Genomic DNA, 24,785 nt, shown 5'->3' with positions numbered 1-24,785 from the left:
TAAGCGATTTCCGTTTATCGACCTTGCACTGTATTGACCTCGAGCTCCACCACTGGAAAAGCTGGCGCCACCGTCGGCGTGACGTGCTAGGAGGGATCACGTGGACATAGCGGCCGCATCGGCTGCATCGGGCGCGCCGAAGCGAGCAGAAAACGAGTTTAAATTCCCTCGTACGCTGCGGTCCTCATTTAGTGGCGAAATTTTCTCTCTTCGAGTGTCTCCTTTACAACGCTTGAAAGCACTACAATAGGTAGTGGCTGCCTTTGAAGGCGCGCAACATGGTAGGCAACTCAGTGCCGCAGTGCCGGACGTACGCAACGGAGCCCGGTGTCAGCCTTATTCACACGTAGCCGCATGACAAGAAGCTGCGTGAAGCTTGCCTCGCGAAACATAAAACCGGCAAACAGTCATCGGCTACAACTCGGGTATGCAGCAAGCACAGACGCGAGGAAGATTCCTGCTACGGCGCCGGGTCTGCGATGTTCTGAAAACACGCACTGAGACGCTCGACCGAGACCGCTGCCCGACTAATGTCATGACTGTTTGGTCTATGAACTTGTCGATGCTATAGATACTGGCAAGTTCAGTGGAGTGGAAAGGCAGCGGTACGAAGCACATTTAAAAAAAAGCATGGCATATGGTCATGTTTGTGTTATGAATTAATGCACTGGATTACAAAAAAGGAGCAGCGGGAAATTGCACGCTGAGAACACCGATAAACATGCAGTGCGACGCAACTCGAGAAATAATATTGAAAGGTCAAAGAATTTAGAAGAAAAAAAAGATTAAATCGTCGCGACGGCACATCACAGTCCCCGTAGGCGTCGAAGTCTCTACAATGAAATTATTTTTGAACAGCTCTGATAGCGCCCACGCAACAATGGTTGCTTGTATACTGTCGAATTCTCATATTCTGCGGCCTAAAACTCATGGCACGGTGCGTAAACGCGCGCGCGGAGAAAGCGAAACAGTGCGCGGACAAGCATGCAGACGCGCATCGGTCGCTGCGAATCTGTGCAATTACTGCATTAAGGCTTCATGCTATTACGCTCATGCTATTTAGTTATACAAACACTATAAGAACATTTTTCACATAGTTTGCTCTCGGCGTTTACCTGCCTTTCACGCAAGAAGCCAGTTCGGGAGACTCCATCGCGCCGACCGCGCGCAGTGGCATTCACTGTACGTATTTGGTAAAGAGATTGCGTCTGTAAACGATTGTGTGCTTTCAGTTTGCCCAAGATTATTATTTAGACTGTAAGAAACTTCTCTCGTTTCGAAAGTACTAACAGAAATGTCCGAGAGAGCTCGCACGTGGTGTTTTCAGTGAGCGCTGACAGCAAAACCTATGAGGAGCGCGCCACGTGATCCTACATACTACGCCAGGGAGGCGCTTCCGATAGATGGCGACTCCGTAACTCCTCGCCGCCAATATCTTTTTTTGCACTAGTCAGTATAGGCATGGTACATAACAATACCGAAATAAATGTTGCTGCTGTAAATATATGTGTCTGCATTTGATTATTCAATATTCCATTTGATATTCATCACTTACTATTCATATTTGATTCATATTCGAAAAAGTTGATATCCACTCACTCTATTTCCAACACTGAACGTGGGTTCTTACCTTCCGTGTTAAGTAGTTGCCTCAATCTTGATAGTATTACTATTAGGTGTCAATTATCATTGATTCGTTCTTTATTTGTTCACTGTAGCTCATCCTCAGGCTTCCTTCCTGGACAGAATATGCGACCAAGGCTTCTCTGTGTGTTATATCGATATATGCACCCCAGAAATATGCTTGACTTGGCTTTATTCAATTCAGTTGCCAGTCTGTGCTAGTCGTTGCCATTTGTGTTCTTTTTTTTGCTAACTTTACATGGTTCCACTTCCCAGTACCAATCAGCCCAATACAAAGTCTTACTGTTGAACATGAAGCCTGGCACAAGACCAAAGGCCTGACTAATATTGTTTGATAATTTTTAAACTGCAGCACAAAACGCAGTCATCAACAATATCTGAAACAAAAGTATCATGTGAACATGTCATCACTTCAAAACCCGCTGACTAGCTGTGAATACAGTTGGCATACCTGAATGTGATTGCACCATCGTCTGCATGAAAACCATTGGTATGACACACAGTGGGGCTCCTTGCAGACTGATGACTTGCTACGTCCACCGTGGAGCTTGCAGTCGGCAAGCCTTCGAGAAGTCCACCCTCCCCACTCACCCCTAACACCAGGGTGCGCTCCACGACACACGAGTTCCTTCGCTCGGCTAGTTTGTCGTGCACTTGGTCCTCGCCATTCACGGCCCGTGTGGCACCTTCGGTGGAGCCGTTGCCCCGTCCCAACAATTGGGAGCCTGCGGCCGCCTGCAAGATGGCGTGTACGAGGGAGCTGTGCTCGGCCGAGGCGCTCGTCAATGGAAGCTCATCAGCGGGCGTGCCGTAACTCGAGCCTGGTTCGGAGTCTCCATTGACAAAGGAGGCATCCAGTGGCAGCAGTGGCACGAGTCTGGCGCGGTCCTTGTGTGGTGGCACGGGTGGCACAGGGGCAGGCAAGTGCTCGTCACCAGAACCTTCCAGGTCATCCATGATTTCATCCAAAACCTGCATTGGTGAAGAGCCCACTTTCTTCCAAATTGTGTGGAACAAGTAGGCTTCGTGTGAGTATAAATACATCGGTCTGAAGCAAAGTCCCAAGTTATAATCCCATGAGGGATTGACAGTATGTGAAACATAAATAAACAAAAACAAGACAGGCACCGAACAAGGTGAAAAATTATTAAGCACTTTACATTTTGGCTTCCAGACGGCAGCCTCGTTTATAACCAAGGGGTAAGCAGAGCATGTGCGAGGTGATGTGCAGTTGAATAAACAACGTTGGATGCATGCGTAGACTGGAGTAAGATTTCCATCATTCCAATCCAATGTTTGTGCAATTGTCAGGATGGGGTCCTTCACTTGCAAAGATGTGCAGTGAAATTTCGTTACTACGAACCCCACATTAACAAATTTCTTAAATTTACGAATATTTTAGAAATCTATGCCAGACTGCCTATATTTGCAACGTAAAAATATATTAGAACTACGAATTTCAATACAGTGCATATTTCAGAATAACGCACATAATTTATTTTTCCCTTTATAACTGAGGAACATCAGTATTACGAATTCGGCTGAAAGTAACAGCGCCGCAACTCTCGCGTGACACAGAAACCGTGAGTGCAGTAGCTATCATCATCGCCACGTCGAGTGCCAACTGCTTCACCAGAAACTTCACCAAGAACTTCATGACAAATGTTTGGCGGGGTTTGCGCGAGATCCAACTATGAATGCAGCTAGCGACGGCACCAAGAAGAAACGAAAGCAGTTTTCGCTGCAGGACAAATTGGACATATTGCAGGAAATCAACATAGGGAAAAAGCAAATCAATGTGTGTGCAGACAGCAAGGCATTGCTCCATCGACCGTCGCGACCATTTTGAAAGCTGAGACAGGATTGTCAAGCTTCACCTGGAATCGCAACTCACTCCAATGAGGAAATGGCTGTGACTGGGAAACTTTCAAAATGTGGACCAAGCTGTTCTGATGTGGTTCAAAGATGCCAGACTGCAAAACGTTCTCGTGTCCAGCCATGCTCCAAGAAAAAGCCCACAAATTTGCCGATGCACTTCAAATAACTGGGTTCGACGCCAGTGCAGGTTGGCTTTTTCGTTTCTACCAAAGGAACGGAATAACCTGGCAGGTAGTCTCAGGCGAGGAAAAGATCGCTTTGTAGAGGTAGCTGAATCATACTCTGAAGACATTTTCAATGCGGATGAGACTGCATGTTTTTATCAGCTCCTGCCAGATCGAACGATGCACTTCAAAGGGCAGCAGGGCAAAGGAGGAAAGAAGTCGCATCTTTGGGTGACAGTCCTGCTCTGCTGCAATGTAACAGACACAAAGAAAATTGAACCGTTCATCACCGGCAAGTATGCGAAGCCTCACTGCATGAAGAACATCATGTCATTACTGTACAACTACCTTGCCAACAAACGAGCCTGGATGACCAGAGAATTCTTTTCCGAGTGGCTCACCAAACTCGACGACCAAGTGAGGAGGGATGACCGAAGAATTCTACTGGTTGTCAACAACTGCTCTTCTCACATAGTGAATGTTCACTTGACGCACCTTCGCTCAGAGTTTCTGCCGCCAAACAACACGTCCTTGCTGCAACTTCTAGATCAGGGCAGGGCAGGGTGTGAAAGTAGAATTTTGTAAGCACCAGATGCAGCGGTTGATTATCAACCTCTGCCTAAAGCAGCCAACTGCAATCAATATTCGTCAGGCAGCGGAAATGCTCGCCGGAGCTTGGTGGAACTTCAAGGCGTCCACCATTGGACTCTGCTGGCAAAAAGCTGGGCTTGTCAAAGTGCCTGTGCAGCTTGAAGATGACCTGGAGGTGACCGACAACAACCCAGCAGAGCTGTGGGCCGAGGTTGCAGAACTGCTGCCCGCCGTCTCTTTGACGACTACATGGAGAGCGACAGCGCAGCACTAACGGCGGTGGGCTTGACAACCGAAGAGATTGTTAACTGCGTTCGCAACGTCTCCAGTGACAATGATGACCCGAAGGAAGAAGACTGTGAGTCACTGAACACAGAAGATGAGATCATGTCGAAAATTGATGTTTTAGTGCATGTGAACAAAGTCCACATTTTCATCGTTCGGTTCAATGACGGACCCGATGAGGTATTGCACAATGTGGAAGAGGTAGACGCATTCCTAACCGGTCGTGAATACTGCAAGCGCCAGAAGAAAATCACTGATTACAAATAAAGCAGCTTTGAAGTGAGTGAAACATTTTTATTTGAGAGTATGCTTGTCTGCACACGCATCAACTGCCAAGGTGCATCATTTCCATTCCTAGGTTTCACCACAGGCTCATAAGCGCAAATTTTTCATTACAACAACATTTCAACATAACGAATGATTTTCGGTGGTCCCATGTGATTTGTTATATCAAGATTTGACTGTAGATGGGGAAACAGTTTATTTTGAACTTGTTCTTATGGAGATATATCCTGCAAAAAGGCTAATTGCTGAACATATTTTACAACGCCAGCAGTACAGAGAATTTGTTCACAGACTTTCTACATTATTATGGTTCAGTCTACTTGAAATTTCGTGAAGGTCGAGCTGAGAGAGCATTTCACCTTCGCCCTTGTGTGGGCTGCATTGTGTGTTGTTGTGAAGCACCGATGCTGCACGCAACCCTGATGCCGGCATCTTAGGCTGTGCTGTAGGAAAAGAGCTGCGCGCTCTCTAGAGACCCTAGAATGGCGTGGTGGTGTTCGGATGCAAGTGACTGCCGAAGAAGTCAGCGCCCGCCGGGAACAGTAGCATGCCATCGGGCCGTGGGCCCGAGCTTCCAGACTCCTAGCAGCAGAACCTGGACTGCCTAGCCTCCGGAGCTAGGACACGGCCCTACTGCGTGACTGGAGTGAGCTGTTGGGCCAGGGGCTCGAGCTTCCAGACTCCTAGCAGCAGAACCTGGACTGCCTAGCCTCCGGAGCTAGGACAAGGCCCTAATGCGTGACTGGAGTGAGCTGTTGGGCCAGGGGCTCGAGCTTCCAGATTCCCGCAGGCAGGACTGCCTAACCTCCTGCGCCAGTACAAGGTCCCATCGCGTGACAACCTGGAGTTCATTCAAGGAGTGACCAGTGCCTTCCGTCGACGACGGCTCGGCGCTCTTCACCTATGCTACCATGTGCCAGAACTGCTGATGAACCGCACCCCGCTTTCAGTTCGGACACACCTAACTATGGGATTAGAATAGCGGTGACTTTGATTAATGAGAACTGCATTTGTTATAAGCAGTGTAGAGTGCTCTTCACTTTTTTAAATCCTTTGTTTATGTGTGCTTTCTTTCCACTTGCTCATCATCATCATCATCATCATCAGCCTATTTTATGTCCACTGCAGGACAAAGGCCTCTCCCTGAATCTCCAATTACCCTTGTCCTGCGCCAACAGATTCCAACTAGCAGCCCCAAATTTCCTAATTTCGTCGCACCACCTAGCCTTCTACCGTCCACTACTGTGCTTCCCTTCTCTTCGTATCCATTGTGTCACCCTAATGGTCCAGCAGTTATCTGATCTGCGCATTACATGACCTGCACAGCGCCATTTTTTTCTCTTAATGTGAATTAGAATATTGTCTAGGCCCATTTGTTCTCCGATCCAAACAGCTCTCTCTCTGTCTCTTAAAGTTATGCCTAGCATTCTTTGGTCCATCGCTCTTTGCACGGTCCTTAACTTGTTCTCAAGCTTCTTTGTCAGTCTCCAAGTCTCCGCACTATATGTCAGCACCGGTAAAATTCACTGATTGTATACTTTCCTTTTCAATGATAACAGTAAGCTCCCAGTCAGGAGCTCACGATGTCTGCCGTATGCGATCCAACCCATTTTTATTCTTCTGTGAATTTCCTTCTCATGGTCAGGGTTCCCTCTGATTAGTTGACCTAGGTAATACTCCTTCACCGATTCTAGAGGCTGACTTGCGATCTTGAACTCTTGTTCCCTTGCCTGGTTATTTATCATTATCTTTGTCTTCTGCATATTAATCTTCAGCCCCACTCTTACACTCTCTCTGTTAAGGTGCTCAATCATTTGTTGTAATTTGTCTGCAGTGTTGCTGAATAGAACAATGTCATCGGCAAATCGAAAGTTGCTAAGGTATTGGCCGTCGATCCTTGCTCCTAAACCTTCCCCATTTAATAGCTTGAATACTTCTTCCAAGCACGCAGTGAACAGCATTTGAGCGATTGTGTCTCCTTGCCCGACCCCTTTTTTTTATATGTATCTTCCTTTTTTTCTTGTGTAGAATTAAGGTGGCTGTGAAATCTCTGTAGCTATTCTCCAAGGTATTTATATAAGCGTTCAGTACTCCTTGCTTATGTAATGTCTCTATGACTGCTAGTATTTCTACTCAATCAAATGCTTTTTCGTAATCTATGAAAGCCATATGGAGAGGCTTATTATACTCTGCAGATTTCTCAATAACCTGATTAATGATACGGACGTGATCCATTGTAGAGTATCCTTTCCTGAAGCCAGCCTGTTCCCTTGGTTGACTAAAGTCCAATGTTGCCCTTATTCTATTGGAGATTATTTTGGTAAATATTTTATATAATACTGGGAGTAAGCTAATGGGCCTATAATTTTTCAGTTCTTTAATGTCACCCTTTTTGTGGATTAGTATAATGTTTGCATTCTTCCAGTTTTCTGGGACCCTCGCAGTCGATAGACACTTCATATAGAGAGCCGACAGTTTTCCTAGCATTAGGTCTCCTCCATCTTTGATTAAATCGGCTGTTATTCCATCCTCTCCTGCCGCTTTTCCCCGTTTTATGCCTTGCAAGGCCCTTCTGACCTCATGTCTAGTTATGGGAGGAGTTTCTGTATACTGTTCATTATTGTTTCGAATAGAGTAGTCCCAAGTCCTCTGGGTACTGTATAGGTCAGTAGGTCAGTATAGAATCCTTTCGATGCAGTTATTATACCTTCGAGATTGCTGATTATATTACCCTGCTCTTATCTTTCAGTGCATCCATCTTGGTTTGTCCTATGCCAAGTTTCCCTCTCACTGATTTCAGGCTGCGTCACTTTTTTTACGGCTTCTTCAGTCTATCTCACGTTACAAATCCTAATATCGCTGATTTTCGCTTTGTTGATCAGTTTTGACGGTTTCGCAAATTCTCTTATCTTTCCACTTTCTATATGTAAATGTACATTCTTCTTTCACTTCTGAAATCAAACGCTCTCAATAAAAAACATGGATAGCGATATTATTTTAAGTCACTTTCCATAAACGAACCGTGACAAGGAATAAAGATCAATGACAAATACCTCGGCAACCTTCAGTTTGCAGATGACATTGTTCTGTTCAGCAACACTGCGGACGAGTTACAACAAATGATTGAGGACCTTAACAGAGAGAGTGTAAGAGTGGTGTGGAAGATTAATATGCAGAAGACAAAGATAATCATGAATAGCAGGGCAAAGGAACAAGAGTTCAGGATTGCCAGTCAGCCTCTAGAGTCTGTGAAGGAGTATGTTCACCTAGGTCAATTAATCACAGAGAACCCCGACCATGAGAATGAAATTCACAGAAGGATAAAAATGGGTTGGGTCGCATACTGCAGACATCGTGAGCTCCTGACTGGGAGCTTACTGTTATCATTGAAAAGGAAAGTATACAATCAGTGAATTTTACCGGTGCTGACATATTGTGCGGAGACTTGGAGACTGACAAAGAAGCTTGAGAACAAGTTAAGGACTATGCAAAGAGTGATGGAACAAAGAATGCTAGGTATAACATTAAGAGACAGGAAGAGAGTGGTTTGGATCAGAGAACAAATGGGTATAGTTGATATTGTTATTGACATTAAGAGAAAAAAATAAGGCTGGGCAGGTAACGTAATGCGCAGGTTAGATAACGTGGACAGGTGGACAATTAGGGTTACAGAATAGGTGCCAAGAGAAGAGAAGTGCAGTCAAGGATGGCAGAAGACGAGGTGGGGTGATGAAATGGGGAAATTCGCAGGCACTAGTTGGAATCGGTTGGCGCAGGACAGGTGTAAGCGGAGATCGCAGGAGAGGCCTTCGTCCTGGAGTGGACATAAAATAGCCTGATGATGAAGAAAAGGTATCCAAAAGAAAGGCATAGTTTGATTCTCAAATTGGAATGCACTAAGGCATCATGCTATACATCAGGCTACAAAGCAGTTGGTGGACCAATTAGAAGTTGAGCACAGCATGCAAAACAATAAGAAATGCCTCCTTTTGCAGTCACCCAGCCACAAGGAATCTGTTGCATATGCACCCTTCTTCAGCAGGATCCTTACACTACCTGCATTGTTACTGAAGAGCACAGAGCAACAGATGAGCTTAAGTGAAGTTGTATTGACAGTTGAAGTTTCTTTGAACAAACTTGTCTCATCTTCAAACGGCAACAAAATTTAGAGCCACGAGAAAACCGAATTTAATATAGTGTAGTAGACACTGAGCAGTCTCTGTACGAAACTTTACATTTTAAATACGAGTGGATGATTCAAGATAGGCTTGGAATATTATTTGTACCGAAACTGAAGCAAAAAAAATGGCATTTTTTATCGCTTGCTGGAAGCGACTCGGAATGCGTGGTTCCTCACCATAACCTCCCAGGTAAGGTGCGGCCTGTGGCCCGCTGAAAAATCTCGGAGGCAACGTGCTAGGACAACTTACATCCCGTACGCTAACCGCCAGGTGCAAAAGTTATCTGCTTAGGAGGTATTTAAAGGGGTCGTGTTATCGCAGTAAAGAAATGCATCTGAAGTTAAAATAGACTACTTCAGAAATACTATGCAGCAATAACTACTTCAATTTGTTCACCAAAAGCAAAGTTGCTGGCAATCGAAAATCGCCTTTGATCCCTGTCGTGATGCTCTCGCTCCTTCTCCAATGCCTTGCACTGCAAAGGCTTCGGCAGAGCGGGGCATGCCCACAAGGCCCCACCTACTGAATGTCACCGTGGCATGCAGTTAACATTTGATTCTGGACGTTAGCTTAGACGCCACTACTGCTGATTTTGGCACCCACGATGTGCCAAGCTCAGAGGCTATCCCTCAACATACAGTTGAACTGATGGTGTCTCCGGAGGTGTCCCATCCCTTTGCTGTGCTACACTGCAGCGGCTGCGTGGCTGTGTTTTCTTGCACCGAATGGCATGAGCAGCACATTTCCTTTTGCACTCATCTACACAGCGACCACAAGATTTCTGAGGGCAGAACAAAACGTCAGTTCTATGTACGCTTGTGCAAATAGGTTGGCAGCATGTGCATCAGCTAAGCGATGGATGCCATGCTACGGGTTTGCGTTGTAAGGGTTTCTTAACTTAATGAGCTTTGACCACGATGGCAACGTGCCTCGAACTAGGGAAGCAGACAATCTGTTCCAGTTAGACGGTGGCACTTGGGCCGGCTCGCCACACATCTGGAACCACATCACCCAGGGACGTGGGTGCCCTAAGCGAGCCGCAGCAAGCAGACTTGTTGTGGCATTTTATAAGTTTTGCATTGGTTCAAGGCTACTTTAGTGCTAAATTGAAGTTAGCGAGATCGGACAGTTACAACACTGATAAGCAGTGTGGCCAAAGTTTAATTTCTAGACAGGCGGGTGCGGCTAACTGTCGGCGGACGATAGTCGGCTTCTTCCGAGAGTACGTAATTCTTATCGAAATTCAAAATGCAGATTTTCACTTACTTCAGCCCATTTAGTAAATTATGTCAATAAATATATGCAGTAAAAGTAGGAAAAGGCACAGTGATCGAAACACCCTTCTTGATGTCAGCTATCGACCAATAGCAGCCGCCTACGGGAATCTGCTAAATGACCAAATATGGCAGCCACTGGCTGCTTCGAAACGGGTGAGGAGACGGCTTTGTTTTAAAAGAGCGTTTGAGAAAATGGCGACTTTGCACTCCACTTGTGAGCTACATGCGCCAAGCACGACTGGCAAATTTGGCTGAGATGTTCACCACAGCAGCATATGCTATCCACAGAGCGTGTTTTCTCACTGAGCCTGAGGGGTGGTTTAGGACCCCTTGAGGCTGCTAATAAGAAAATTAGACAATTACCAGCCCTGCAGCTTTGCCAATATTGCTCCGGCAGTATATACTACTCATTCATAACCAATTACCCGGGTAAATCTAATTGAATCCATTTATGTCATTTAAGATGGTGCAGCGGTGGCATAGAGATAGAGCATCCGCCTTGCGTGCAAGAGGACTGTGGTTCGAATCCCGGTGCTGCACAATTTTCCACCGGATTAAAAAAAAATATCCGCCTGTTGATAAAATTGCACAAACAGGCCTGGAGTGCGGCCTGATCTCGGTGACCAGAACCGGTAACGCACTCCTTCATCAGAGCAGGATTGGCCACCCTGGTGCAGTACTTGGCCACAACCTCCCATATGAACACAACAATCAAACCCTGGCCCTCAGTCCCCAGCAGCTGCGAAGCAACTGACCACGGCGGCGGTCAGACCTGCGACGCTGCAGAGGGTGCTAAGAATCCCTGGCTCCGGACAGGCCTCCATTGGAATATGAACCTGGCAACGTTTAACGCTAGAACGTTATCTAGTGAGGCGAGTATAGCAGTGCTATTGGAAGAATTAGAGGGCAGTAAATGGGATATAATAGGGCTCAGCGAAGTTAGGACAAATTAAGCATATACAATGCTGAAAAACGGGCACAACCTATGCTACCGGGGCTTAGCGGAGAGACGAGAACTAGGAGCTGGATTCCTGATAAATAAGGATATAGCTGGTAACATACAGGAACTCTATAGCATTAGAGAGAGGGTGGCAGGATTTGTTGTGAACCTTAATAAGAGGCACAAATTGAAGGTCGTACAGGTGTACGCCCCTACATCCAGTCATGATGACCAAGAAGTCGAAAGCTTCTATGAAGACGTGGAATCGGCAATGAGTAAGGTCCAAACAAAATACACTGTACTGATGGGCGACTTCAATGCCAAGGTAGGCAAGAAGCAGGCTGGAGACAAGGCAATGGGGGAATATGGCATAGGCACTAGGAATAGCAGGGGAGAGTTATTAGTAGACTTTGCAGAACAGAATAAGATGCGGATAATGAATACCTTCTTCCGCAAGCGGGATAGCCGAAAGTGGACGTGGAGGAGCCCGAATGGCGAGACTAGAAATGAAATAGACTTCATACTCTGCGCTAACCCTGGCATCATATAAGATGTGGACGTGCTCGGCAAGGTGCGCTGCAGTGACCATAGGATGGTAAGAACTCGAATTAGCCTAGACTTGAGGAAGGAACGGAAGAAACTGGTACATAAGAAGCTGATCAATGAGTTAGTGGTAAGAGGGAAAATAGAGAAATTCCGGATCAAGCTACAGAACAGGTATTCGGCTTTAACACCGGAAGAGGACCTTACTGTTGAAGCAATGAACGACAATCTTGTGGGCATCATTAAGGAGTCTGCAATAGAAGTCGGTAATAACTCTGTTCGACAGGATACCAGTAAGCTATCGCAGGAGACGAAAGTTTTGATCAGGAAACGCCAATGTGTGAAAGCCTCTAATCATACAGCTAGAATAGACCTGACAGAACATTGCAAGTTAATCAACAAGCGTAAGACAGCTGACATAAGTAAGTATATTATGTATAGAATTGAACATGCTCTCAGGAACGGAGGAATTCTAAAAGCAGTGAAGAAGAAACTAGGAATAGGCAAGAATCAGATGTATGCATTAAGAGACAAAGCTGATAATAAAATTACTAGTATGGATGAGATTGTTCAAGTGGCTGAGGAGTTCTATAGAGATTTATACAGTACCAGTGGCACCCACAACAATAATGGAAGAGAGAATAGTCTAGAGGAATATGAAATCCGACAAGTACTGCGCAGTATGTAAAAATACTGAATGATATCTATAGCGGCTCCACAGCCACCGTAGTCCTCCGTAAAGAAAGCAACAAAATCCCAATAAAGAAAGGCGTCAGCCAGGGAGATACGATCTCTCCAATGCTATTCACAGCGTGTTTACAGGAGGTATTCAGAGACCTGGATTGGGAAGAAATGGGAATAAGAGTTAATGAAGAATACCCTCGCAACTTGCGATTCGCTGATGATATTGCCTTGCTTAGTAACTCAGGGGACCAGTTGCAATGCATGCTCACTGACCTGGAGAGGCAAAGCAGAAGAGCAGGTCTAAAAATTAATCTGCAGAAAACTAAAGTAATGTTTAACAGTCTCGGAAGAGAACAGCAGTTTACGATAGGTAGCAAGGCACTGGAAGTGGTAAGGAAATACACCTCCTTAGGGCAGGTAGTGACCGCGGATCCGGATCATGAGACTGAAATAATCAGAAGAATAAGAATGGGCTGGGGTGCGTTTGGCAGGCATTCTCAGATCATGAACACCAGGTTGCCATTATCCCTCAAGAGAAAAGTGTATAACAGCTGTGTCTTACCAGTACTCACGAACGGGGCAGAAACCTGGAGGCTTACGAAATGGTTTCTACTTAAATTGACGACGACACAACGAGCTATGGAAAGAAGAATGATAGGTGTAACGTTAAGGGATAAGAAAAGAGCAGATTGGCTCAGGGAACAAACGTGAGCTAATGACATCTTAGTTGAAACCAAAAAAAAAGAAATGGGCATGGGCAGGACATGTAATGAGGAGGGAAGATAACCGATGGTCATTAAGGGTTACGGATTGGATTCCAAAGGAAGGGAAGCGTAGCAGGGGGCGGCAGAAAGTTAGGTGGGCGGATGAGATTAAGAAGTTTGCAGGGACGACATGACCACAATTTGTACATGACTGGGGTAGTTAGTGAAATATGGGAGAGACCTTTAGCCCTGCACTGGGCTAACCAGGCTGATGATGATGATGATGACGATCATGAAATATTTCAGTGCCGCGAACTCATGATTTCAGGAGGCAAGGACCACTGCCTAGAGAAACGCTCTCTCCACTCACCCCGTCTAGCCTCCGCAAGCGAAATTCCTCCCCTGCGTTCTCCCATACCGGAGCTCGAGGATCGCGTGACGGATACGTCACGGGCCCCAGCTTCTTTCTTTTCCCCTTGCTTTTTTGCTGCGAGGCGCATTTCTCCTGACAGCGTCGCACACAAGTTGTTGCATTTGTCTCGTTTCGTGCAGCACATGATTTTGCAAGCTGTGCTTGAGAACACCCGACTAGCGGTATAAGAAAGTGCTACGCGAATGCCGAGGCACTGTCTGACACACACAAAAGTGGTTCATAGAGCATGATCGCGCAATGGAACATCGTAGAAAATGACATGCTTTTATTGTCTGCGTGCGTGACTGCACGACGTGAGAACAAGCAGACGAAATAGAATTATATTTCTCTTGCTGCGGTGTGAAGTAAAAGAACACGCAGGTATTTGATTTGTGTGTTTTCACTGATGGGGGAGTTAACTAACTCGCTAGTGGGCGAGTTGGTTATACATGATTACAACGAAGGCGCCAAATAAAACAACGGACAAAGGAAGGTGAAACGAGAGAACCATGTCCCTTCCTTCGTCCCGTGTCCTTGTCTCGGGTCGCCTTCCTTCGTCCATTGTTTTATTTGGAGCCTTTGTTGTAATCTTGTGTGTTTTCTTCTTATTTCTCTAAACTTTAATTCGTCTATTGAAGCAACAGATTACACAAATCACAGATGTTGCTTTGAAACTGACGCCATTTCTTTGTGGCTTTCTTTTAAGAGCGCTGTACAGCACTGTCTAGATACCTCCGTTCCTGATCGCCGTATCAAAATGAGGCGAACAACCCCTTGGATTGCCCGCTACATCCTACACTTTAAATGAAGGCTAAAGAGAGCTAAAATGAGATTAAGCAGAAACCCCAACCTCATTCAACAACTTCAAGTTAAACTTTCTTGCACACTATCTTCATCTCGAAATAAATATTTTTCATCAACCTTGTCAAGTTACTTAAAGACTATTCCAGAAAAATTTTGGCGCTATCTGGGAAATGAGGCTTCTCATTTAGAGAAATTAAAACACTACGACGTAACAATTACAGACCTAACAAATTTCTAACGTAATGAACGACTACTTTCATTCTGTGTTTTCTTCAACATCTTGTTGTTGTGTGATCTGATTGCATCCACACTAGATCCAGATTTCATAACCTTTGAAGGTGTGTTTTCTCTGTTACTGAATATAAAATAAAAATCTTCTGGGGGCCCTGACAGAATTCCGAACTCTTTCTTGCGTCGATATCCAGAACCAGTATCGCATATCTTGAATACTATTTTCTGTGAATCAATCAAAACGGTGGCGCCTCGCCAGAGTTGTAGCTGTGTACAGGAAAGGAGATCATCTGCTGAAAGAAAACTACCGCCCCATTTCTCTGACGTCAGCATGCTGCAAGGTACTCTAACACATTATTGCTCATTTTATTACCGGTTTTCTCGAAAGTAGTACCGCATTGTCTTCAGCTCAACATGGCTTTCGAAAACAATTATCAATGTGCACACAGCTCGTAACAACAGTCTACGATATCGCATTGACACTTGACTCGTCTGGTCAGGTAGATTTAATTTTTTTTGGACTTTAGCAAGGCATTTGATCATGTCCCTCATGTAAAACTTCTCCTGAAGCTCCGAAACCTTAATCTTCCATCTTTCATCATAATTTGGATAGATGCTTATCTTTCAAATCGTGCTCAGTTCGTTGATGTGAGGGGACATGCTTCTAACATATTACCAGTCTTTTCGGGAGTTCCACAAGTGAGTGCACTAGGGCCGATTTTTTTCCTAATATATATCAACAACTTAGTAGATATGGTTGCTTCTAATATTAATATCTGATTGTTCGCTGACGACTGCGTTTTATATAAGAAAGTAACCTGTCAACAAAATCAGGTTGACTTAGTTTTCGCCCTAACAAAAGTTAGTGAATGGAGCCCCCGGTCATCAGTGGTATTAAACCCCGATAAAACGGTCCTTCTACACATGACTAAGAAAAAAGAACCATTCACGTTTACTAACCGCGTACAGGGAACACCAGTACATGAGGTAAATGAATATAAATACCTGTGAGTAACCATTGCTAACACGCTTTCATGGTCCATGCATATAACAAATGTCTGCGCATCAGCTTTAGGAAAATTTGGCCTTCTGAGACACAAGTTGAAAAAAGCCCCTCCCAAATTTAAAATGCTCGCATTTAAAACATACATTCTATCAAAGTTAGAATATGCATCAGTGGTTTGGAAACCCTTCTACAAAAAGATATTAAAAAACTTGAGGCGGTTGAAAGGCGCACTGCACGTATTATTTTTTCAAAGTTTCCATCAACAGATTTTCCTAGCAAGTTAATGAAGGAAAATAACATCACTGTGCTTGAAAATCACTGCAACATCGCGTGCCTGAAATTTTCGCATTCCGTTTATAATAGGAAGGTAAATATACCTGCGCAGAGCTACATACAGCCGTTCTTACAACGCGCATCCAGGCATCGTCATGTGCATAACCTGCTCCCATAGACTGCTCGGACAAACATACTCAAATATTCTTTTTTTTCCTCGAACAATTGTTCAGTGGAACAATTTGTCATCAGATGTTGTTTCAACAAGGCTTTGCTCGGGATAAACATTGACTGAGCCCGAGCTTTTCTGTACTGCTTACACTATTTTCCTGCTTCCAAGATATCTTACTTCTTTTTGTATAATTTGCAGAGATAATTGTTCAGATTGTAATTATTGAATGTGGCCGTATAATCGAAGTGATTTGTATATTATAGGTATATATTTATATATTTATGTGTGTGTTTGCTAGACATTGGCTTTCGTTATTTTAATGTCTATTCCCTTTCATCTTTTTTTTTTTTTTTGTATTGATCGCCCATTGTGTATTATTGTATAATTAATTATTGTTTTTGATGTGTGCATAATTGATAATCTGTTCTCTCCTCCTCCTGCTTCGTCTTCAATACCCGCAGTATTTCCTAAATAAATAAATAAAGATAAAATTCTCGAAGTCACATGTCACTACGAGCGACGTCACAGCAGTGCGATGTACATAGGTGTACTTGTGCGATATACGCTGACTCTCCGGCTGGGAGTGCCGTGCCCGTGAGGAGAAGGGTGGACGCCGTTCGGTGTGAAATTTCAGCTCTCTTCGCAGCACGTAGCAATGTAATACTTAGCAGACACGATAGTTAGTGAGGATAGCATGCACGGCGCTTGTCAGTTCAAAATGGCCAGACCTGGTGAGGGGCCCTTTAAGGGCTTAAATCCCCACAGGCACACCCAAAAAAGCTCTCAAGGCCTGCCAGTACACTTATTTGGCATATCGGTGCTCATACTGAGACAGGAGGTGGCAGTTGCGCGAGTGTATAATTACGGAATATATTGCAACAGAATTACATGTTGGCCTAGTTGGAGCTTGCTAAAACACATGTTTTTTGCCACAAGTTAAAAAACACACAAAAAGAAGACACATAGAAGACAACACGGCTGGCAGTTCCAACTGATTTAGTTTGGGCAGTGACCCAGAAATATATATATATACACATACAGTAAAACCTCGTTATAACAAAGTTAAAGGGGGGTTCATAATTATTTTGTTACCAAATCTCACAGCAGCCCGCCACACAAAAAAGGAAACAGCCGTCGCACGTAAAAAACTAAGCAAAAAAGGACAGGAAGGAATTGCTACTTTATTCACGCCAAATGGCTGATCACTGATCGATCAACAGCACACCATCTGGCAGCTCACTTCGCAGAAAAAATGTCCTTCATAGATTTTTGACGCACCTTCTTCAGGCGAATGATGGCTTTTTCAGCTGCAGCCGCTATTTCAAGTCCGTCCCCGCCGTCATCGTGAGCGCCAAAGAAGCGGCGCCGCAGGTATGCCGCATCCAGTGCTTAAATGCAGGCATCAGTACATTGGGTTCGCCAATATTAGGCTCCGGACTGTCGTCGACACATTTATCACTGTCGTCATTAGGTACCTGCGTCACTGCGCACACAATTTCCGCCTCCGTTAGCTTTTCCGTCGTCACCGCATCAGCATCAGCACTGACGTACGTGCAGAAGGTGTCGCAGTCGGGCACAATGCCGGCGTCAAGGAGAGCATCCCATGACGCTAGGGCTTGGTCGCCCACGGCACCCTCATTGGCGGCAGTACTGAGATCTTCGCTGTAACCGCTAAGGCTGATGCTAAATGAGGCATGCTGAAAGCAATTGACGATCGTGCTTGGCAGTATAGCCATCCAAGCAGTCCGCATGTACAAGTCGATCATGGACTCGCGCTTCACGCTCATATTGAGCAGAATCTGGTCAATCACATGCTTGTGGTAGCCTAACTTAAAGGGAAGCTGATAGGTTTCCCAGAAAAAATGAGTGAAGAGCAGTACGCCGTGGTTTTCAACCCTCTGAATTCGAATATCGCATCGAAATTGAGTGAAAGAAAGCGCGAACATATTTTATTTCGACGAAAAGTGCAGCAGCAGACACGCCCAGCTCGCACGCCTCGTTTCCGCCTGTGATTGGTCGGGCACCTCGTGACGTCAACAATGGTGTTCGTCCGAACCGACTGCTGCCGCTACACACGAAGCACGGTGCAAAGTAGTTTGGTGGTGTTTTGCTGAGACGGTCATGGAAATTTTCGAGAGCTTGCGTTTTCCTGAGGAGTTCGGTGTTAAGTCCAAACTCTACGAGAGCGATTTTGCGCGCGACGGTGACAGGCGACGGCTTCGAGCGACAAAACCGGCCGTCGCTTGAACAAATCGCTCGGTGTTGTCGCTCGATCACTCGTTTCTAGAAATCTAGAACTCGTCGCTCGTCGCCCAGAAATGCTATGAGCGACTAGCCAATTGTGCGATGCCGAAACTGGATGTACATAACTCAAATACTGCTTTTTGTCGCACGGAACGAGCAAACTATAGAATTTTACACATGCAAGAATAAGAACCTAGTGCAAGACCTTCAGAAATATTTTATGCTCCTTCTTCAGTAAAATACATAAACTTAAATTGATAAAGCATGCGTCACGCTAGTTTCGGCACGTATATTGCTGCCCTCATTCCGGGAAGTCGTCGCTCAAAGCCGTCGCTCGCGTGGAGTTCGGCTTGCAGACGACGAGTGAACGCGACAGCCATCGCCTCGCTTGTAACGCTGTCACTGTCGCGTGCAAGATCACTTGTAAGGGGTTTATACTTGTACATACTACACGTACGTACATACTTGTACATACTACATGTACGAGCCGATTGCGAAGAGCCGGCCTCTCCAAGAAGCAAAAGATGCTGGTGCAAGCACTGCTTTCCACGCGAACGAAGGCCAAGTGTTAGCATCTCCTTGTGCTGGAAATGTTCTTTGGCGAGTATGTTTTTTGCTAAGTTGCATTCAGCGTTCCAGTGAGTACGTTTCCGGACAAACAACTGTAGGGTGATGTTCCTGCATGCCTCCTCGTAGAACGTAAGCGGTGATGCAATCTTCAGCATTTGTGCGCTGCCCCAAAGCTGTCGGCAATCTACACAGACGGTTTAAACGCAAGAAACGTTTACCGGCTGTTGTAGCACGTGTAGTATAGAACCTTCATCAGCGCGCCATCCGCACGCTACTCGTAACTGACGAATTCTGTCGGCTACGTGAGATGGTCGGTTTCTTATGTGTGCAAGAGAAGGGGGAGTGCAGCGTCTTGGCGTGAGCAGGCTTTCCAACACATGCAAACTTTACGCTTGCACTGCCTTATGGTAGCTGCATGCAGGCTGTTTCACAACACACGTGCGAATAGAAAATTCGCGGCGCTTGGCGATGAAACCTGCGTCAAGGGTGGGCGATAAACATGCACCTTCCGTTCAGCATGCTATTTTTTTTTTTTTTTTAGGGGAACCCAAAGCACGCATTATTGATAAACTCCGGTAGTAATCGTCACGGAAGTGGTTAGAGCACAACACTTGTTCTTGAGCACTTAAAGTTGTTTCGCTTCCCAGCAGCCTCCCACTTAGCTGAAAGCTTCTTGTCTTGCAGGAACTAATGGAACATCGGAACATCGTCGCGGCCGCTGGTGTTCGTGCAAGCGTAGGCTGCACAGAACGCCGGCATGATTGGCCTACAAGTTCAATTGATGCTGCGCACGTCAACTACCACTCCTATATACACACACATAAAGGAATGCAGGGTCGAGCGAAACAGATTAGGACGGCACGCACGCAGAAATAAGCCCGGTCAGGCACGGTTGCGGAGGCTGCGAAGGAGCGGAACACCAGTGTTGATGTCACTACGCCGCCGTTTCCGGTCTCCGCTCGCATCGTCAGCGTCAGCAGCAGCGCGCGGCGGGGGGCGGAGCTACAGCGCAATTTTAACCGACGATTGTGTCGCTCCCAAGTGAAAAATCCCCCCCAAAATTTTACCTTCATGGTTTATAAGGTTCCCGCATCCGTATATGAGCGTCTTATTGAATTCAACGGACTCTTCAGCTTCCCTTTAAAGTTCATGATAACTCCTTGGTCGAGGGGTTGCACAACTGCAGTGCAGTTTGGCAGCAAGAAGCATAGCGCAATGTTACTGAACACAGCGGCAGTGTGGTGGGCTGCGCAGTTGTCCAGTACGAGGCATATCTTCCGGTTCAGCTTGCCCAGCTGCTCGTCCCACTTCCGCAGCCATTGTGCGAAAATTTCTCTCGTCATCCAAGCTTTACGGTTGGACACACTTGGAGCTTTCATTTGCCTTTGAAGCATCGTGGTGACGCACTTTTGCAAACCACGAGGGGCGGCATTTTTTCCGGCCCACCCATGTAGGCAGAAAGCAACACGGTTATGCGGACCTTGCTCTGCTTACGACCCTGGCAGCATTCACTTTTGAGGGCCAAGTTTCTTTTGCAGCAGGATCTAGTAGAACAGGGCTGTCTCATCTGTGTTGAACAAACCCTTGGCACTGTATTTTTTTAGCAGCTTTCCAACGTTTGTCTCCACTCACGCCACTGCAACTTTGCAGTCAACAGACTTTGCTTCCCCGCTGACAGCCCTGCCGACGATGTCGTGGCGCTTCTTCAAATGCGGCAGCCAGCCGACACTCGCCATAAAATTGCCGTGCCCCATGATGCACGCGAAGTCCCTCGCTTTGCACTGCAACAGTGCCCCACTCACAGGAGTGCCGCTTGCTCTCGCGTCCAAAAACCACTTGCAGATAGCCTCCTCTACAGCTTCCAAAGTGGGGGCTCGCAGATTTAATGCAGTGTGCGACAGAAACGGTGACAGCTTCTTTGCTCCTCAAGGTCATCGACAACATGCTCAACGCTATGCCGAAATCTTCGGCCACATTTTTCTTCTGCACGCCTGACTCGATGGCTTTCAGCATAGCCACCTTCTGCTCGATTGAGATCGTTTTGCGCTTCCATTTGCCGTCATCCATCTCCTTTTTGGCGGCAGGAACTCACACAAACGAACCGATAGAAACACCGATATCGCTGATGCGCACGGAGGCAACGATAAGCAACAACAAAACTGCAGTTGGCGCCACCCCACACACGCAGCGGAAGAGCCAGTGGGTCCACCAGTTCCACGGGAAAGGGGAGGCTGGGAGACGCCCATGGGAGATGCGAACGTCCCGCGTTATAAGACACTGACCTGACGGGTAACGAAATAGTCAGCAAATGCTCGTTGTGCGAAAAAAAAATTTATGACGATTACGTTACTTCCTAGTGCGAAATGTGAGTGCAGCTCCTCAGCTGTTTCGGCTTTCATATACTGAGGCAAATAATTCGAGCAAGACATGTATGTACAGTTACAACTTTTTATTCACTTCAAGAAACACTCCACTCCCAGTTCTTGATTGTCATGAAGGTAGCTTTGTGGTAGGAGAAATAGATGGATATATGCTAGACATGCTAGGCTCGAGAACCACTCGCGAGGAGACTGCTTCGCAAGGCTGTGGCAAGAAATATTGGCACATCTTATGGGAAATGCACTACGAGGGTGGTGTATAAAATTTCCCTTGAGTGCGGCAAGTCCTACATAGGACAGACTGGACGCTGCATAAATGAATGAGTCAGGGAACACGAACTAAATCTAATGAAAGATGACGTGTCACATTTGCCACCGTACTGCAAGGCCTGCATGTGCAAACCACATTTTTCTGAGATTAAGATTCTTGGTAGAAGCAGAAATCAAACAGCATGTGAGCTAACGAAAGCTTACTATATAAAGGAGAAAGGTTCAAGTTGAATTAGCGATACATCTATCTTGCTCTACAAACCGTAAACGAGATTGTTTGACCACTGGGTAACGTAGCTTCGTGAACAGCCTGCGCATGCGTGTATATGTATGTATATTCCTGGGTCACTGCCCAAAATAAATCAGTTGGAAGTGCCGCCCGTGTTGTCTTTATGTGTCTTCCTTTTGTGTGTGTTTTAACTTGTGGCAAAAAACATGTAAGGAATATATGTGTCCTATGACAATTGCCCCTTCCCACTCTTGTTATGCTTCACCGCAACACTTTCGCGTATGCTTCACCACGTAACATTGCTGTATTGAGGCGAAGCTGGCTTTCAAAAACCGCCATTAAAGGGATACGGACACAAAATCTGAACATTTTACGGTAATACAGAAAATGAGCCCTCAGTGTGCGAGTACACCGAAAACAAGTAGTCACTTCGCTCATTTTTCAGCGGATGGCTTTATTTTTGGCGTTTTTGTGAGCATGCGCAACGCCGCCCGGCCCAAGCGAGTTGGAAGGCGTGACGTCACGACACCCCCGTCGAATAGCCAGCCGGCCGGCCGCGGACATTCGAGGCGCGCCGCCATCGCGAGCATGGATTCGGGTTCTGGTGCCTCTACTTGTGATGAGTACACGTCTGTAGATGATGACTGTTCCAACTTAGCAAGAAATAAAACCGCTTACGGTTACGAGCCTTCCGAGTCAAGCGGCGAAGAAGAGCAGGCGGCCTTGAACACAAGCAGGCAGGTCAGGCAGTCCGGGCCAGCAACATGGTATTTTTCTTTTTCTAGCAAACCTGAAGTGCAGCGGCAGCAGTTCGTAACGTTATGTTACGTAGGATGCAAAATGCCTCATTTCGTCATCCGCGTTGAGGCGGAAAGGCAGCTATTACGGCTGAATCGTAGGTAGCGTAGCTCGTCGCTTTGTGCTTACCTACGCTGTCGGCTTTCGATCGCTGCACACTTCGTTTTTATGCGACGAGGCACGGCATGTGTAGAATTTTCCAGCCGTCTCATAGCCCTGTGCTTACGGCTACTATCACATTCACGCCATTAGAAGCCATTTGCTGGTTGAACTCGTTGAGATGGGCGGCTGCGCTAGGGACCCGTCGACCAGATCACTTAGCTGCATCGATTCTGTTGCCATAGAGAAAGGAAAGTCTTTGGCTGTGACATTTACTAGGGAAATGCTGCGTGAACAACCAAGTCATGAAACCCGACGCATGATCATGCAGAGACCTATGAAAATCCGTAATTTCTTGCTTGAGGTTGAAAAGCAACGTGTGAAAAGGCAATGTAGATAAATGTGCTGCGCATTTTAGATTAGTACACATGTATGCTGTTGTCTGGCGTTCATTCACTGGCTGTGTTTTGTATATTTGATCAAATAAAAGAGTGCTCGTATGCTGTCGTTCAATATTAGACGCAGCGAAAGTGTACGCAACATGTCTATTTTGTTTTGTGACAAAAACATGCATCCGCATCGTAAACAATTTCTGTCACAATCCGAGAATATCTGTTCTTGCACAGCCAATGAAAGGGTAATTTCCCTCCTTTCAACAGGCGCTCCTGCGGTCACCGCTGCGGCTACATGCATACAGAAAGAGAGAGGGTCTGTTGCCAGAACAACAAAAGGTGGCGAGCGCAGCTAACAGTTACGAATGCATCACTAAGCACCCGTTCTTTGAATTGTATTGCCTCAACAGGAGCCTTTTGAGCGGCCTGCCAAGGCTTTTGAGCACAGCCGGGCTGGTCGCGTAATCATCGCCGACGAAGTGGTCCGCGCAAATGAAGTCATTTTTTAGAAGTCTCCATGCCGACTGTGGTGGCTGACAGGCACGTATGCAAAGTTTACGCACCTTCTCGTCTATGGGAAATGTGCGCGACGGCGTGTCGCGACCGATAATGCTGTTATAACAGCCGTGTGCGCAGTAATGTCTCGGCATTTTCTTCCGCCGCGAGAATGCGTCAGTACCGATCGACGACCGTACGAACACGCGTGTAAGACGCACCACCTGCATGGAGCGCTGACAGGGATAATGTTTCAGACGGACCACGGTGCGAACATAGCCGACGGCGATAAACAAACGCTGCAAGGGACCGACACTCCGGAAAGACTGCGCCGGCTGTGGCTGACCTTGGCCGCGCGCGCAGGCGCACGTGGGTGTCACGACGTCAAATTTCAGCTTCTCCCGGCGGCCGCTTGGAGGAAAGGCGCAACAGAAAATCGCAAAAGAAAGGTGTTTCTCGTTCTTTTTTTCTAAGCAGCTTGTTGTATTCGTCATTTTTAACAGTTCAACTTTTGTTCTGACGCAAAAAACCACCCACCAATTTTTGTGTCCGTATCCCTTTAAGAGGAAGCTTTAGCTCGGGCCTAACTCTGATGTGGCCTATTCAAATACATGTAAAACGCAAAAACGTTTTTCTGAGATAACCCTTGGACCGATATTAATGAAATTTGTTGCATTTGAGAGAGACAAGTTAAATTCTAGTGACTGTTGGAAGCGGAATTTCGATCTTGGGCCTGAATTTTCTTAGAAAAATTTTTCAAAATTCGGAAGTTTGAAAAAAATAGAAGCATGAAGTTTAAAAATTCGTAGCTCTGCATCAAGAACAGATATCGCGGTTCTATGAACAGCATCCATTAGATCATTAAAATCGGGCAAATTCGATATGTCATTTTACATCTTACCTAAATATTTTTACGTTGTTTATAAGGGTTCTGCAAAAGCTGTATTTCCATCGTTTACATTTTTTTTAGATTCATGTGTAACATATCAATTTTGTCCGCTTTGTATGTACTATCAGGTGCATTTCACGAAATTATATTATCATTTTTCGTTGATGAGTTACAGAGTTGTAAATTTGATAGTTTCGTTTTTGAAAATGTTTGATTTTTGCCAATTTTTAATTAACAATCAATGACCAAAATCAAAAATTCGAAACCAACAGTCACTAGATTTTAAGTTTTTGTTTTAAATGCAACAAACGTCGTTGAATTTGGTGCAGTGGTTGCAGAGAAAAACG

The 24,785-nt window shown here is 45.8% G+C and overlaps 1 protein-coding gene across 2 annotated transcripts in view; it reads right to left on the bottom strand.

Annotated features, from left to right (window-relative positions):
• LOC126536453 (uncharacterized) overlaps nt 1-24,785 on the bottom strand; it is a 355,533-nt gene that overhangs the window by 140,974 nt on the left and 189,774 nt on the right. For both annotated transcript variants that reach the window (XM_050183418.3, XM_055073277.2), the window contains exon 10: nt 2,096-2,616. In XM_050183418.3, the coding sequence (XP_050039375.2) occupies nt 2,096-2,616 (521 nt within the window). The remainder of the gene's footprint in view (nt 1-2,095; nt 2,617-24,785) is intronic.

Source organism: Dermacentor andersoni, chromosome 3 (genome assembly GCF_023375885.2).
Source record: "Dermacentor andersoni chromosome 3, qqDerAnde1_hic_scaffold, whole genome shotgun sequence".
NCBI lineage: Eukaryota > Metazoa > Arthropoda > Arachnida > Ixodida > Ixodidae > Dermacentor > Dermacentor andersoni.
Note: the sequence above shows the minus strand (reverse complement) of the source record. Positions and strands in the feature narration are given on the sequence as shown.